Source organism: Salvelinus sp. IW2-2015, linkage group LG4q.2 (genome assembly GCF_002910315.2).
Source record: "Salvelinus sp. IW2-2015 linkage group LG4q.2, ASM291031v2, whole genome shotgun sequence".
In the NCBI taxonomy this organism is placed as follows: Eukaryota; Metazoa; Chordata; class Actinopteri; order Salmoniformes; family Salmonidae; genus Salvelinus; species Salvelinus sp. IW2-2015.
The window spans coordinates 28296915-28311997 of record NC_036843.1 but is presented as its reverse complement, the minus strand read 5'-3'; the positions used below and the strand labels follow the sequence as shown (position 1 = coordinate 28311997).

Below are 15083 nucleotides of genomic sequence, written 5' to 3'. Positions count from 1 at the left end.
CTTCATGGACATAGTTATATCCTAGAGTATGATGATTCACTGGACATAGTTACTATCCTGAAGTATGATGATTCACTGGACATAGTTTACTATCTAGAGTATGATGATTCACTGGACATAGTTACTATCCTAGAGTCGATGATTCACTGGACATGTTACTATGCTAGAGTATGATGATCTGGGATAGTATATCTAGAATATATGATTCACTGGCATAGTTACTATCCTAGAGTATGATGATTCACTGGACATAGTTACTATCCTAGAGTATGATGATTCACTGGACATAGTTATATCCTAGAGTATGATGATTCACTGGACATAGTTACTATCCTAGAGTATGATGATTCACTGGACATAGTTACTATCTAGAGTATGATGATTCATGGACATAGTTACTATCCTAGAGTAGATGATTCACTGGACATAGTTACTATGCTAGAGTATGATGATTCACTGGCACATAGTTACTATGCTAGAGTATGATGTTTCACTGGACATAGTTACTATCCTAGAGTATGATGATTTGGCTAGTTACTTCTAGAGTTGATGATTCACTGGACTAGTTACTATCCTAGAGTATGATGATTTCTGGACATAGTTATATCCTAGAGTATGATGATTCATGGACATAGTTACTATCCTAGAGTATGATGATTCACTGGACATAGTTACTATCTAGAGTATGATGATTCACTGGACATAGTTACTATCCTAGAGTAGATAATTCACTGGACTTAGTTACTATGCTAGAGTATGATGATTCACTGGCATAGTTACTATCCTAGAGATATGATGATTCACTGGGCATAGTTACTATCTAGAGTATGATGATTCTGGAATGTCTATCTGGTATGTATTACTGGACATAGTTACCTATCTAGAGTATGATGATTCACTGGACATAGTTACTATCCTAGAGTATGATGATTCACTGGACATAGTTACTATCCTAGAGTATGATGATTCACTGGACATAGTTACTATAGAGTACGATGATTCACTGGACATAGTTACTATCTAGAGTATGATGATTCACTGGACATAGTTATATGCTAGAGTATGATGATTCACTGACCGCACCTGATAGTTTACTATCCTAGAGTATGATGATTCACTGGGCATATGTTTGCACTGCACAATTGCTGGATGTGTTTGTTTTTCATGACAAAGTTTTTACATTTTAAACCATTCCATTGGTCCACTCACCTTGGGTAGCAAGAAATGCAAAACTAGTGCACCTAGTGTTTCCATTTTCCGGTCATCCACACGTTAGTTAGACATTAAACCCTTCCCTTCCTCTCCTCCAATAGGACTTCACCATGACCCTGTACCTGAGACACTATTGGAAGGACGAGCGTCTGTCCTTCACCAGCTCCACCAATAAGAGCATGACATTTGACGGGCGTCTGGTCAAGAAGATCTGGGTGCCCGATGTGTTCTTCGTCCACTCCAAGAGATCCTTCATCCATGACACCACCACAGTCAACATCATGCTCAGGGTTTTTCCTGACGGACACGTCCTCTACAGCCTGAGGTGGAGCTGGGATGCTTTGGGGACTAGGGTTGCAAAATTCCGGTCACTTTTCCAAAATTCCCATGTTTTCCAGAGATCCTGGTTGGAAGATTCCCCGTATCAGAGGTAGCAGGAAATACAGAATCCTCCAATCAGGATTTATGGAAAACCTAGGCATTTTTGCAACCTTACTGGGGACATTGTGCAGGTCAAWTCTTTGTCATGCAGGGTTGGGATCAAATCAGTTTTCAATTAACTTTCTATATTGACTGCTGCTAGTGCTGGGCTGAAACAAAAACCTACACATGCTGCTCCAAAGTGATTGACTCCTCATATTGTTAATACTTGGAATGATGTACTTAGCTGTTGACTTAAGAATTTMAAATGTATTCAGTTTGGAATATGAATAGTATCCTAACATTTTATACTAAACATAACATGCTTCTGTGCAGGATGTAGGTATGCTGACACCTAGACAAGAAGATTCATTTGCATTTTGCTCCTGTTGTTAGTTAAAATTAGAAATGTGCTTCTGGCTGGTGATGTTTTTTTCTTAATTTTTGTATCTGTTTTTGAAAACTAGGCCAAAATGTGAAGGTACTACTAAGTTGTTGTTTATTGCCAGATAGTTTGGTCTTTTCTGCTGCTCAAAGTCATTCACCAGACAATGGATGCACATATTGTGTTTTAATGGCTTGAGAACATGCTCATTGTTATTCATGACAGTGGCCCTGTTTTTTCACATCATCTACTACATACAGTTATAGTCAGTGTTGAGGTTTTGAATTGGTGTGTGTGGAACAGTAAGGACAACATAAATACCAACTTTATTTGGTGTTGTGAACAGACAGTGTAGCGAGTCCACACTCCAAAAAATGAGATTTTCCAAGTTATTTGATGCTATTTATTTATTTCAGAAGGCAAAAAGAGCCTATAATATCTACAAGAACGTAATGTTATGTGTTGTAAGGATCATGGAGGAATCTTAAAGTTGTTGATGTCACATCATGGATCTGTGTTGTCCTTACTGTACAGGGTGACAGTGACCGCAGCCTGTAACATGGACTTCAGCCGCTTCCCTTTGGACACCCAGTCCTGCTCCCTGGAGCTAGAGAGCTGTGAGTAGGCTAACCTTCAGAATTTAATTCAAAATCTTCATTGTCCTTTAGAAAATATGTCAGGGCATACTATTTAGTATTTTTTGTCTACAGTATACACAAACAGAACAGTATTATTGAGAATATCTAAATGTTTTTAAGCTTTATGTAGGCAGTGAATAATTAGATGGGTAGACAGGCAAAGAGTAGAGACCCACAGATGTCAATTTCATTGAAAACAACATTGATTCAACCAGTGGGGGAAGTCAGAAAGGCAGGGATTGAACTCAGGACCATTGGTTAATACAGTACATGTGCGTTTCCTGCTGGGGTTGTTACCACTGGTCCACACAGGCACCACATTTATCTCTAACGTTGGTTGTGCCCCCAGATGCATATACGGATGAGGACCTGATGCTGTACTGGAAGAGTGGGGATGAGTCCTTGAGTACGGATGACCGTATCTCCTTGTCTCAGTTCCTCATCCAGAAGTTCCACACCACATCTCGGCTGGCCTTCTACAGCAGTACTGGTAATAATCACCATAGCCATGTGAGAATCACATATTCCCAGAAAAATTCTGGTGACTTTGCAAAAACTCTCTGGTTTTCCAGAAATCCTTGGTTGGAATAAGCACAAAATCTGGAATCCTCCAACCAAAATTTCTGAAAAACCTGGGAATTTTTGGAAAGTTACCAGACTTTTTCAACCCTACCAGTGATATTATTATTGATCCATACCTACCCATTGTGTTCCTCCTCATGTACAGGCTGGTACAACCGTCTGTACATCAACTTCACCCTGCGGAGACACATCTTCTTCTTCCTGCTTCAGACCTACTTCCCGGCTACCCTCATGGTTATGCTGTCCTGGGTGTCCTTCTGGATTGACCGCAGGGCCGTCCCAGCTCGTGTCTCCCTGGGTAAGATGCTAGCGCTACTATGGAAGATCAATATTCAGAAGTGTTACAGTTAATGCTGTTTCTAGTGCTGCTTAATCCCCTCATTGCCAGATATCAGGCTTTCTGTGTATTTCACAGTTATTACAGTGTATTTCAGAGGTTGGRACAATAAAGCCATGTCTGTCAGACCTTTTTAAAGTGCTGGTGTATGATGAAAGTAAACATATTTAAAGATAGTTTGATTCTTCGACAGGGTCTGACTGTCTTCTTGGAAAATAATACAGAGGAGAGCAGTCTTGAACTCTTGTTGTTTCCTTCTCCTGTTCCCTGCAGGTATCACTACAGTGCTCACCATGTCCACCATCATCACTGGAGTCAACGCCTCCATGCCCAGAGTGTCCTACATCAAAGCAGTGGACATCTACCTGTGGGTCAGCTTCGTGTTTGTCTTCCTGTCTGTCCTGGAGTACGCTGCTGTCAACTACCTGTCCACCGCACAGGACCGCAGGGAACGCAAGATGAGGGACGAGATGAGGGAAAGGGCCAGGTCACAGGTAATGAAATGCTACCACAGTACTGTGTGTCTAAAACCTTTTTRGAAGACAAAATCGCAATATCTCTTGAGAATAAAGTTTGCTCTTCATTTCATGCAGTTTGGTTGGATTAACAGACACTTCTCATGTGTTATACTTCCTTGTCTCTTCTACGGCCAAATCTAACGTATGCCAACACATTCATTTTTGGTCAAATCTCTCATTGACATGAATTCAAAAGATCAAATTACAGGCTTGCATCTCAAGTTAGTTTAGTTACATTTTCCCTGGCACAACCTCTGTCTTTCTCACCTTCTCTCCTGACCTGCAGTCGCTGCCCTGCACCTGTGGCATGTCCCAGACCAGGACCATGCTATTAGACGGGACCTACAGCGAGGCGGACACTAACAGCCTGGCCGGCTACACCTCAGGAACTATGGGGCCCGAGGAGGACATGGATATGCCCCGCGACATGATGACTGAGAAGCAGCCTCCTGGAGAACACACAGTGGTCCACCTGTCTGCCAGCAGCGAGTCAACGACAACCAAGAAGAAAGGCATCAGGGCCCTCAATATTATCCAGAATACACACGCCATCGACAAGTACTCCAGGATGTTATTCCCTGGCTCCTATATTCTATTCAACATAATCTACTGGTGTTCATACTGTATAGGAGCGTAGGATCTACTGTTTAGGAGCGTAGGGTCTATTGTTTAGGAGCGTAGGGTCTAATGTTTAGGAGCGTAGGGTCTAATGTTTAGGAGCGTAGGGTCTAATGTTTAGGAGCGTAGGGTCTAATGTTTTAGGAAGCGTAGGGTCCTAAGTTTAGGAGCGTAGGGTCTAATGTTAGGGGCTAGGTCTAAAGTAGGCGGTCTAATGTTTAGTGAGCGTAGGGTTAATGTTTTAGGGGAGTCTAGTAGAGGTTAGCAATGTTTAGGAGCGATAGGGTCTACAATTTTAGGAGCGTAGGGTCTACATGTTAGGAGAGCCGAAAGGGTTCATGTTTAGGGGAGCGTAGGGTCTAATGTTTTAGCGAAGCGTAGGGTCTAATGTTTAGGAGCGTAGGGTCTAATGTTTAGGAGTGTAGGGTCTAATGTTTAGGTGCAGTATTGGGCCTGGTCAATAGTAGTGCACTATCTAGGAAATAGGGTGCCATTTGGGATTCATCCCATGTTCATCAAATGAATGTGTTTAACACACTCATCAAGGAGAAGAGAGACTATAGTTGGTGTTTACATGGACATTTGGTACTAATGACTAATATTTAGGATGGACTTTTGGCACTGGTCTATATGAGACTGATCTATACTGAAAAAATATATAAATGCAACATGCAACAATTTCAACAATTTTACTGAGTTACAGAAATCAACCAATTGAAATGAATTTCTTATATCCTAATCTATGGATTTCACATGACTGGGCAGGGGCACAGCCATGGGTGGGCCTGGGAGGGCATAGGCACACCCACTGGGGAGCCAGGCCCAGCCAATCAGAATGAGTTTTTCTCCACAAAAGGGCTTTATTACAGACATAAATATTCCTCAGTCCCATCAGCTGCCTGGGTGGCTGGTCTCAGATGATCCCACAGGTGAAGAAGCTGGATGTGGAGTTCCTGGGCTGGCGTGGTTACACGTGGTCTGCGTTTGTGAGGCCAGTTGGACGTACTGCCAAATTCTCTAAAACGACGTTGGAGGCGGCTTATGGTAGAGAAATTAACATTAATTTCTCTGGCAACAGCTTTGGACATTCCTGCAGTCAGCATGACAATTGAACGCTCCCTCAAAACTTGAGACATCTGTGTTATTGTGTTGTGTGACACAACTGCACATTTTAGAGTGGCCTTTTATTGTCCCCAGCACAAGGTGCACCTATGTAAGTATCATGTTGTTTAATCAACTTCTTGTTATGCCTGTCAGGTGGATGAATTATCTTGGCAAAGGATAAATGCTCACAAACAGGGATGATATTTGTGCATATGGAATATTTCTGGGATCTTTTATTTCAGCTCATGAAACATGGGACCAACAATTTACATGTTGCGTTTATATTTTTGTTCAGTATATATGGGTCTGTGCTTACTATGTATATTAAGGTAAGTGTGACTCACTCGCAAAGGATGAAAGAGATGGCGAGCATCTGAGAGACAGAGACTGAGTTCTATGTGGATATTTGGCACAGATGACAAGAGAAAAGCACTTGAGAGAGAGAGACGTTCTTCATCATCCCACTCTAGCTTTTGTGAAATCCTCTTAATGAATTCCACAGCGTGATTGATTGCTCTGCAAGTACGTATCAGCGGTTGTTTAAAAACTATTTTGTCCACAGAAGTCTTTTGTACAAATGTACAGTATGTCTACAATGTTGTTAACTTTGCATTCAGGTCTATTTGACCAAGTACCAGTTCAGCCTGGTAGTGGAGTATAATGATTGTGTGTCAAATGTAGTGCACGACAGTATATAGAGAATATGATGCCATTAGGGACACACACGATGACTGTACAGTAAATTGCTCTGGATTAGAGCGTCTGCTACATACAGGACCAGTCAAAAGTTTGGACACACCTACTGATTCAAAGGTTTTTCTTTATGTTTACTATTTTCTATGTTGTAGAATAATAGTGAAGACATCAACACTATGAAATAACACATATGGAATCATGTAGTAATCAAAAAAGTGTTAAACACATCAAAATATATTTTAGATTTTAGATTCTTCAAAGTAGCCACCCTTTGCCTTGATGACAGCTTAGCATTGTCTCAACCAGCTTCATGAGGTAGTCACCTGGAATGCTTTTCCAACATACTTGAAGTTCTCACATACAGTATGCTGAGCACTTGTTGGCTGCCTTCACTCTGCTATCCAACTCATCCCAAACAATCTCAATTGGGTTGAGGTCGGGTGATTGTGGAGGCCAGGTCATCTGATGCAGCATTCCATCACTCTCCTTCTTGGTCAAATAGCCCTTACTATCATGACTCAGGATATGACCCAGATGCAGACACAGGAGGCAGATAGTACAGTTCTCAGATGATTGATTGTAAACATGGGGCAGGCAAAGGGCAGGTCGAGGACAGGCAGGGGTTCGTGATCAGGTCTGAGTCAGGCAGGTACAGGACGGCAGGCATGCTCGGGGTCAGGTCAGGCAGAGGTTCGTAATTAGATCAGAGTCAGGCAGGTACAGGACGGCAGGCAGGCTTGGGGTCAGGGCAGGCAGAATAGTCAGAACCGGGAAAACTAGGAAACAGGAGACAAAGGGCTGTGAGATATAGGTTTAATTATGGACACATGAAAAGTGGGATGTATACGGAGGGTACAGGGCAAAGGAAGACAAACAGCAGATGAGGAAGGGCTGATAAAATAGGGGGGACAGTTTGCAGGACAGGTGGTGGGATTAGTGGAGACGAGGCAGCGAAGAGTTGTCTCCAGGTCCTGATTGGCTCGCTCCGACTGGCCGTTGGACTGGGTATGAAAACCAGAGGACAGGCTGGCCGATGACCCAATAAGGGTGCAGAACGCCTTCCAGAACCGGCACGAGAACTGGGGACCGCGATCTGAGATCATGTCGACCGGCAGTCCGTGCTGCACCATGAGCTGAGCCGTCTCCTTAGCTGAGGGCAACTTTGCAAGGAGAATAAAATGGAAAACCGGTCCACCACTGTAAGGATGGTGGTGTTGCCATCAGACGGCGGGAGGCCCGTGGCGAAGTCCAAGGATATATGGGACCAGGGGCAGTAAAGGACAGGAAGTGGTTGAAGGAGGCCAGCCGGAGCTTGCCYCAGAGTCTTGCTCTGGGCACACACACTACAGGCGGCAATGAATGCAGAGACATCAGGAACCATGGTGGGCCACCAAAACCGTTGTCAGTCCTTGGTCCGACGGGAGCCAGGATGACAGGTGAGTCTCAAGGAATGTACCCATTCCAGAACAGGAGCACGGGCAGAGTCCGGGACAAACATCCGGTTAGCTGGGAACACTGTGCTTTGTGGACCAGACTCTCAATTCCCTAGACAACAGCAGCCACTAGACAGGAAGCAGAGAGGATGGTCTCGGGGTCCGAGGGTGTAGTAAAAGGGGCTGTACAGATGTGAGAGCGCGTCAGGCTTCACATTCTTGGACCCCGGGCGGTAGGAAATTGTGAAATTAAAGCGAGGGAATTACAGGGCCCATGTCACCTGCCTGGAGTTGAGACGATTCGCGGTGAGGAGATATTCCAGGTTCTTATGGTCCGTCCACGTCAAAAATGGCTGTTCTGCCCGTTCTAACCAGTTCCTCCACTCCTRCAACGCCATCTTGACAGCGAGTAATTCTCGATTTCCCACGTCGTAGTTCCTCTCGGCTGGGTTAAGGCGATGGGAAAGGAAGGCGCAGGGATGCAGCTTCTGATTCTGGGCAGAGCGTTGGGAGAGGACAGCCCCCACTCCAACGTCCGAGGTGTCGACCTCCACCACAAACTGACGGGACGGGTCCGGATGGATTAAGATGGGGGCTGTAGTGAATCGCTGCTTGAGGTCAGAGAATGCCCGGTCAGCTGCTGGAGACCATATGAACGGCACCTTGGGAGAGGTGAGTGCAGAGAGGGGGAAGCAAGGGTGCTGTAACCCCAGATGAAATGACGGTAGTAATTGGCAAACCCCAGGAAAGGCTACAGTTGCACTCTGGACGTGGGTTGAGGCCAATCCACCACCGCTCTCAACTAGTCAGGTTCCATCTGAACACTCTCTGCAGCGATTCCTAGGAACGAGATGGTGGTGCGATGGAACTCACACTTCTCCGACCTTCATGGACAGCTGGTTCTCCAGGAGACGCTGGAGGACCTGTKGGACATGGAGGATGTGCTCTTGAGCTGACCGGAAATAGATGAGGAGGTCGTACAGGGGGAAAAAAACACAAATCAGTTCAACATGTCTCGGAGCACATCATTGACCAGGGCCTGGAACACTGCTTGAGCGTTGGGTCAGTCTGAAAGGCAACACCAGGTACTCGTAGTGCCCACTAGCCGTGTTAAAAGCAGTTTTCCACTCATTCCCTTCCCGTATCCAAATCAGATAAAATCAAATTGTATTAGTCACATGCGCCGTATACAACAGGTGTAGTAGACCTTACAGTGAAATGCTTACTTACGAGCCCCTAACCAACAATGCAGTTAAAAAAATATGAATAAGAATAAGAAATAAAAGTAACAAGTCATTAAAAAGCAGCAGTAAAATAACAATAGCGAGACTATATACAAGGGGGTACCGGTACAGAGTCAATGTGCGGGGGCACCGGTTTGTCGAGGTAATTGAGGTAATATGTACATGTAGGTAGAGTTATTAAAGTGACTATGCATAGATGATAACAACAGAGAGTGTCAGCGGTGTAAAAGGGGGGGCAATGCAAATAGTCTGGGTAGCCATTTGATTAGATATTCAGGAGTCATGATTTGGAGGTAGAAGCTGTTTAGAAGCCTCTTGGACCTAGACTTGGCTTGCCGTGTGGTAGCAGAGAGAACAGTCTATGACTAGGGTGGCTGGAGTCTTTGACAATTTTTAGGGCCTTCCTCTGGGGGCTGTAGTGGTATAGAGGTCCTGGATGGCAGGAAGCTTGACCCCAGTCATGTACTGGGCCGTACGCACTACCCTCTGTAGTGCCTTGCAGTCTGAGGCCGAGCAGTTGCCATACCAGGCAATGATGCAACCAGGCAGGATGCTCTCGATGGTGCAGCTGTAGAACCTTTTGAGGATCTGAGGATCCATGCCAAATCTTTTCAGTCTCCTGAAGAGGAATAGGTTTTGTCGTGCCCTCTTCACGACTGTCTTGGTGTGCTTGGACCATGTTAGTTTGTTGGTGATGTGGACACCAAGGAACTTGAAGCTCTCAACCTGTTCCACTACAGCCCCGTCAATGAGAATGGGGGCGTGCTCGGTCCTCCTTTTTCCTGTAGTTCACAATCATCTCCTTTGTCTTGATCACGTTAAGGGAGAGGTTGTTGTCCTGGCACCACACGGTCAGGTCTCTGACCTCCTCCCTATAGGCTGTCTTGTCATTGTCGGTGATCAGGCCTACCACTATTGTGTCATCAGCAAACTTAAAGATGGTGTTGGAGTTGTGCCTGGCCATGCATTCATGAGTGAACAGGGAGTACAGGAGGGGACTGAGCACGCACCCCTGAGGGGCCCCTGTGTTGAGGATCAGCATGGTGGATGTGTTGTTACCTACCCTTACCACCTGGGGGTGGCACGTCAGGAAGTCTAGGATCCAGTTGCAGAGGGAGGTGTTTAGTTCCAGGGTCCTTAGAGGGAGGTGTTTAGTTCCAGGGTCCTTAGCTTAGTGATGAGCTTCGAGGGCACTATGGTGTTGAACGCTGAGCTGTAGTCAATGAATAGCATTCTGACATAGGTGTTCCTTTTGTCCAGGTGGGAAAGGACAGTGTGGAGTGCAATAGAGATGGCATCATCTGTGGATCTGTTAGGGTGGTATGCAAATTGGAGTCTAGGGTTTCTGGGATAATGGTGTTGATGGTGTTGATGTGAGCCATGACCAGCCTTTCAAAGCACTTCATGGTTACAGACGTAAGTGCTACGGGTCGGTAGTCATTTAGGCAGGTTACCTTTGCTTTCTTGGGCACAGGGACTATGGTGGTCTGCTTAAAACATGTTGGTATGCATTCCAAAGGCCCAACTTGGAGAAGATGGTTGCTCCCTGGAGAGGCTCGAAAGCTGAGGAGATGAGTGGTAGCGGTTAACGGTTTTTAACTGTAATGTCATTGAGATCCCGGTAGTCGATACACGGATGCAGGYTCTTGTCCTTCTTCTCCACAAAGAAGAACCCTGCGCCACCGGGGGAGAAGAGGGACGCATAAACCCAGCAGTGAGAGAGTCCTCAATATACCCTTCCGTTGCTTTGGTCTCCGGACCGACAAAGAATAAAGTCGCCCCCGAGGAGGTGTAGTACCCGGTAGAAGGTCGATGGCGCAGCCATAGGGCCGATGCGGAAGAAGCGAGGTGGCACGGGCCTTGCTGAAAACCTTCCAGAGGTCCTGGTATTCCGCAGGAATGGTGGAGAGGTTCAGGACTTCTCCCAAGCCGCAGGAAGACGTCCCGGGGCAGGCAGCGCCAACTTCAGGCAATGTACATGGTAAAACGGGCTCAAACCCACAATAGAACCAGTAGCCCAGTCGATCAGAGGATTGTGCCTCTGGAGCCAGAAGAATCCCAAAACCACGGGTGCATGAGGGGATTCAATGGGCAGGAACTGCACACTTTTACTGTAATTTCCCGACACTGTCTGGTTAATGGGAAATGTAATGTGAGCGACTCTGCCAATAGAGTGCCTTTCCAACGCTCTGACGTCCATGGGAATGGAGAGGGGTTGTGTGGGGATTCCCAGCTCCAACACCAGGGTAGCGTCCATAAAGCTCTCGTCGGCCCCAAGAGTCAATGAAAACCCGGTTAGATTTGGACAGTTCACGCCACAACAGGGAAGCATGGAGAGATGTACGAGCAATGGAGGATGGGAAACTCGCCGTACGGTTCACCAGCGTACTCGTACCTACTTGATGAGCGTGGGTTTTTAATGGGCAGGTAGCCAAGAAATGTCCCGTAGCTCCACAATATAGACAGCTCTGGGTGTTAGGTCTGCCTATGCGCTCAGCCGGAGACAATCTAGCCCTGTCCAGTTGCATGGGCTCCGAAGGAGGCGAGTCGGCAGCCCTCTGTGATTCCCGAGAGAACTTGGGTGACATCGGGTTCACTCGGACATGTAGACTTCGGGGGTCTCCGGGATTCGAGGGCGAGCGAGAGCGACTGGGCACAGATTCCCTCTCCCTCCTACGTTCTCGTAGCCGCCCATCGATCCGGATGGTCAAGGCTATGAGGGAGTCAAGGTCCATGGGCAGCTTCCAGGCTGTGAGCTCATCTTTGATCACCTCTGATAATCTGTGAAGGAACATGTCGAGTGCTTCCGGGTTCCAGGCACTCTCAGCCGCCAACGCGCGAAAATCCACTGCGTAGTTTGCCACACTACGGGAGTCTTGACGTAGCTGGAGCAGCTTACGAGCAGCTTCTCTCCCGGACAACGGAGGATCAAACACCTTCTGTACTTCCGCCACAAACTCCTCCTCCCTCCCGGACATCAGCGTTATGAGGTACACTATCCTCGAGTGGTCCGAGGGCAACAAAGAAAGCTGCAGCTCAGAGATGAGGGCGCACTGGGAGAGAAATGCTCGGCAGGTTCCAGAATCTCCAGCGTAGCGCTCCAGAGGATGTGAGCGGGGTTCTCAGGACACTGGGGTAGGCTGGGAAGAAACGGCGCTAGTGGAGGGGTTGCTGAGAGTCTGGGGGATTACTGGTGTGGTCTGCTGCCTAGTAGGGAATACGCGGAATTGCTCCAACAATGTATCGAACGCCTGGTCATGGCGTTCTGCCATGGAGTCCCTCCATAAGGCATTGTGTAATGGTTGCTTTCCTCCTCTTCGTCTGAAGAGGAGGAGTAGGGATCGGACCAAAACGCAGCGGTTGATGAATACATGAAGATTTATTAAAGACAAGACGAAACACGAAGAACACTTGAAATGATTACAAAATAACAAACGACGTAGACCGACCTGAACATAAGAACTTACATAAACACGAAGAACGCACGAACAGGTACAGAATAGCACAAACGATACAGTCCCGTGTGGTAACAAACACAAACAAGGAAGACAAACGAAACAGTCCTGTGTGGTGCGACATACACAGACACAGGAACAATCACCCACCAACAAACAGTGAGAACAGCCTACCTTAATATGGTTCTCAATCAGAGGAAACGTCAAACACCTGCCCCTAATTGAGAACCATATCAGGCAACACATTTAACCCCACATAGAAACACATAACATAGACTACCCACCCAGCTCATGTCCTGACCAACTAAACAAAGTTAAACAAAGGAAAATAAGGTCAGGAACGTGACACATTGCAGTAACTCCTCGTGTCTTCCAATGGCAGCTCCTTGCTGGAAGACAGCATCGTGGAATTGGTCTGAGTCTGCTGGGTCAGTCATGGCCAGTTCGTACTATCACGACTCAGGATATGACCCAGATGTAGACACAGGAGGCAGATAGTACAGTTCCCATATGATTTATTGTAAACATGGGGCAGGCAAAGGGCAGGTCGAGGACAGGCATGGGTTCGTGATCAGGTCTGAGTCAGGCAGGTACAGGACTGCAGGCATGCTCGGGGTCAGGGCAGGCAGAGGTTCATAATTAGGTCAGAGTCTGGCTGGTACAGGACGGCAGGCAGGCTCGGGTCAGGGCAGGCAGAATAGTCAGAACCGGGAAAACTAGGAAACAGAACATCAGAAAAAGGAAGATGGGAAAGACCTGACAAGACAAACTGGCAACAGACAAACAGAGAACACAGGTATAAATACACAGGATAATGGGGTGATGTGCGACACCAGAAGGAGGGTGGAGACAAGCACAAAGACCGGTGAAACAGATCAGGGTGTGACACTTACACAGCCTGGAGGTGTGTTTTGGGTCATTGTCTTGTTGAAAAACAAATTATAGTGCCACTAAGCGCAAACCAGATGAGATGGCGTATCGCTGCAGAATGCTGTGGTAGCCACGCTGGTTAAGTGTTTCTTGAATTCAACAGTGTCACCAGCAAAGCACCCCCACACCACCACACCTCCTCCTTCATGCTTCATGGTGGGAACTACACATGCGGACATCAGCAATTCACCTACTCTGCGTCTCACAAAGACACGGTGGTTYGAACCACAAATCTCAAATTTGGACTCATCAGACCAAAGGACAGATTTCCACCAGTCTAATGTCCATTGCTCATGTTTCTTGGCATAAGCAAGTCTCTTATTATTATTGGTGACCTTTAGTAGTGGTTTCTTTGCAGCAATTCGACCATGAAGGATGGTTTAAGCAGTCTCCTCTGAACTGTTGATGTTGAGATGTGTCACTTGAACTCTGTGAAGCATTTATTTGGGCTGCAATCTGAGGTGCAGTTAATTCTAATGAACATATCCTATACAGCAGAGGTAACTCTGGGTCTTCCTTTCCTGTGGCAGTCCTCACGAGTGCCAGTTTCATCATAGCGTTTGATGGTTTTTGCGACTGTACTTGAAGAAACTTTCAAAGTTCTTGAAATTTTCCAGATTGACTGACCTTCATGTCTTAAAATAATGATGGACTGTCGTTTCTCTTTGCTTATTTGAGCTGTCCTTGCCATAATATGGACTTGGTCTTTTGCCAAATAGAGCTCTCTTCTGTATACCACCCCTACCTTGTCACAATACAACTGATTGGCTAAAACGCATTAAGGAAAGAAATTACACATATTAACTTTACCAAGGCACACCTGTTAATTGAAATGCATTCCAGGTGACTACCTCATTAAGCTGGTTGAGAGAATGTCAAGAGTGTGCAAAGCTGTCATCAAGGCAAAGGATGGCTACTTTGAAGAATCTCAAATATAAAATATATTTTGATTTGTTTAACACTTTTTTGGTTACTAAATTGTTCCATATGTGTTACTCTACTATATAGAAAATAGTAAAAATAATGAAAAACCCTTGAATGTTTAGGTGTGTCTAAACTTTTGACTGGAACTGTACATATGTGAAATGTATGTAATATAGTATATAATAATGGTTTGTGGTTCAGGTAAGGTCTTTCTGAGGTGCTAAAACAGCTGTGTAGTTCTTAAAGCACAACAACGTAGAGCATTTCAAACGGGAAACAACTTCAGTTATAAGCTCATACGTAACCTAATGTATTAAGTAAAGAAGCTGAGAAATCATGTATAGATATGCATTTTCTTTTTTTCTGATACCTCACATAATAGAATATGGTCACATTGTATGGATACATGCCATTGTACAAAACAATGTAGGCCTACAATGTATATACATCTAAAAACAAATGTCATTTTGTGCCACTGTGGCACTTCATGAAGGTTAGTGGAATGTAGGTTAGTGGAATTTCAAAACTTCTGAGGTGTCCTATGCCATCAGCCGTCATACCTTAACAAGCTACTGTAGAGCAACAAC

The 15083-nt window shown here is 45.7% G+C and overlaps 1 protein-coding gene across 1 annotated transcript in view; it reads left to right on the top strand.

Moving 5' to 3' along the window:
• Nucleotides 1–4845, top strand: part of LOC111963060 (gamma-aminobutyric acid receptor subunit rho-2-like) — a 56294-nt gene extending 51449 nt beyond the window's left edge. Inside the window, exons 4-9 of the mRNA XM_023986280.2 lie at nt 1314–1537; nt 2552–2634; nt 3005–3145; nt 3383–3535; nt 3848–4068; nt 4379–4845. Of these exons, the coding sequence (XP_023842048.2) occupies nt 1314–1537; nt 2552–2634; nt 3005–3145; nt 3383–3535; nt 3848–4068; nt 4379–4729 (1173 nt within the window). The 3' untranslated portion in view covers nt 4730–4845. The remainder of the gene's footprint in view (nt 1–1313; nt 1538–2551; nt 2635–3004; nt 3146–3382; nt 3536–3847; nt 4069–4378) is intronic.
• Nucleotides 4846–15083: the final 10238 nt, after the last annotated feature.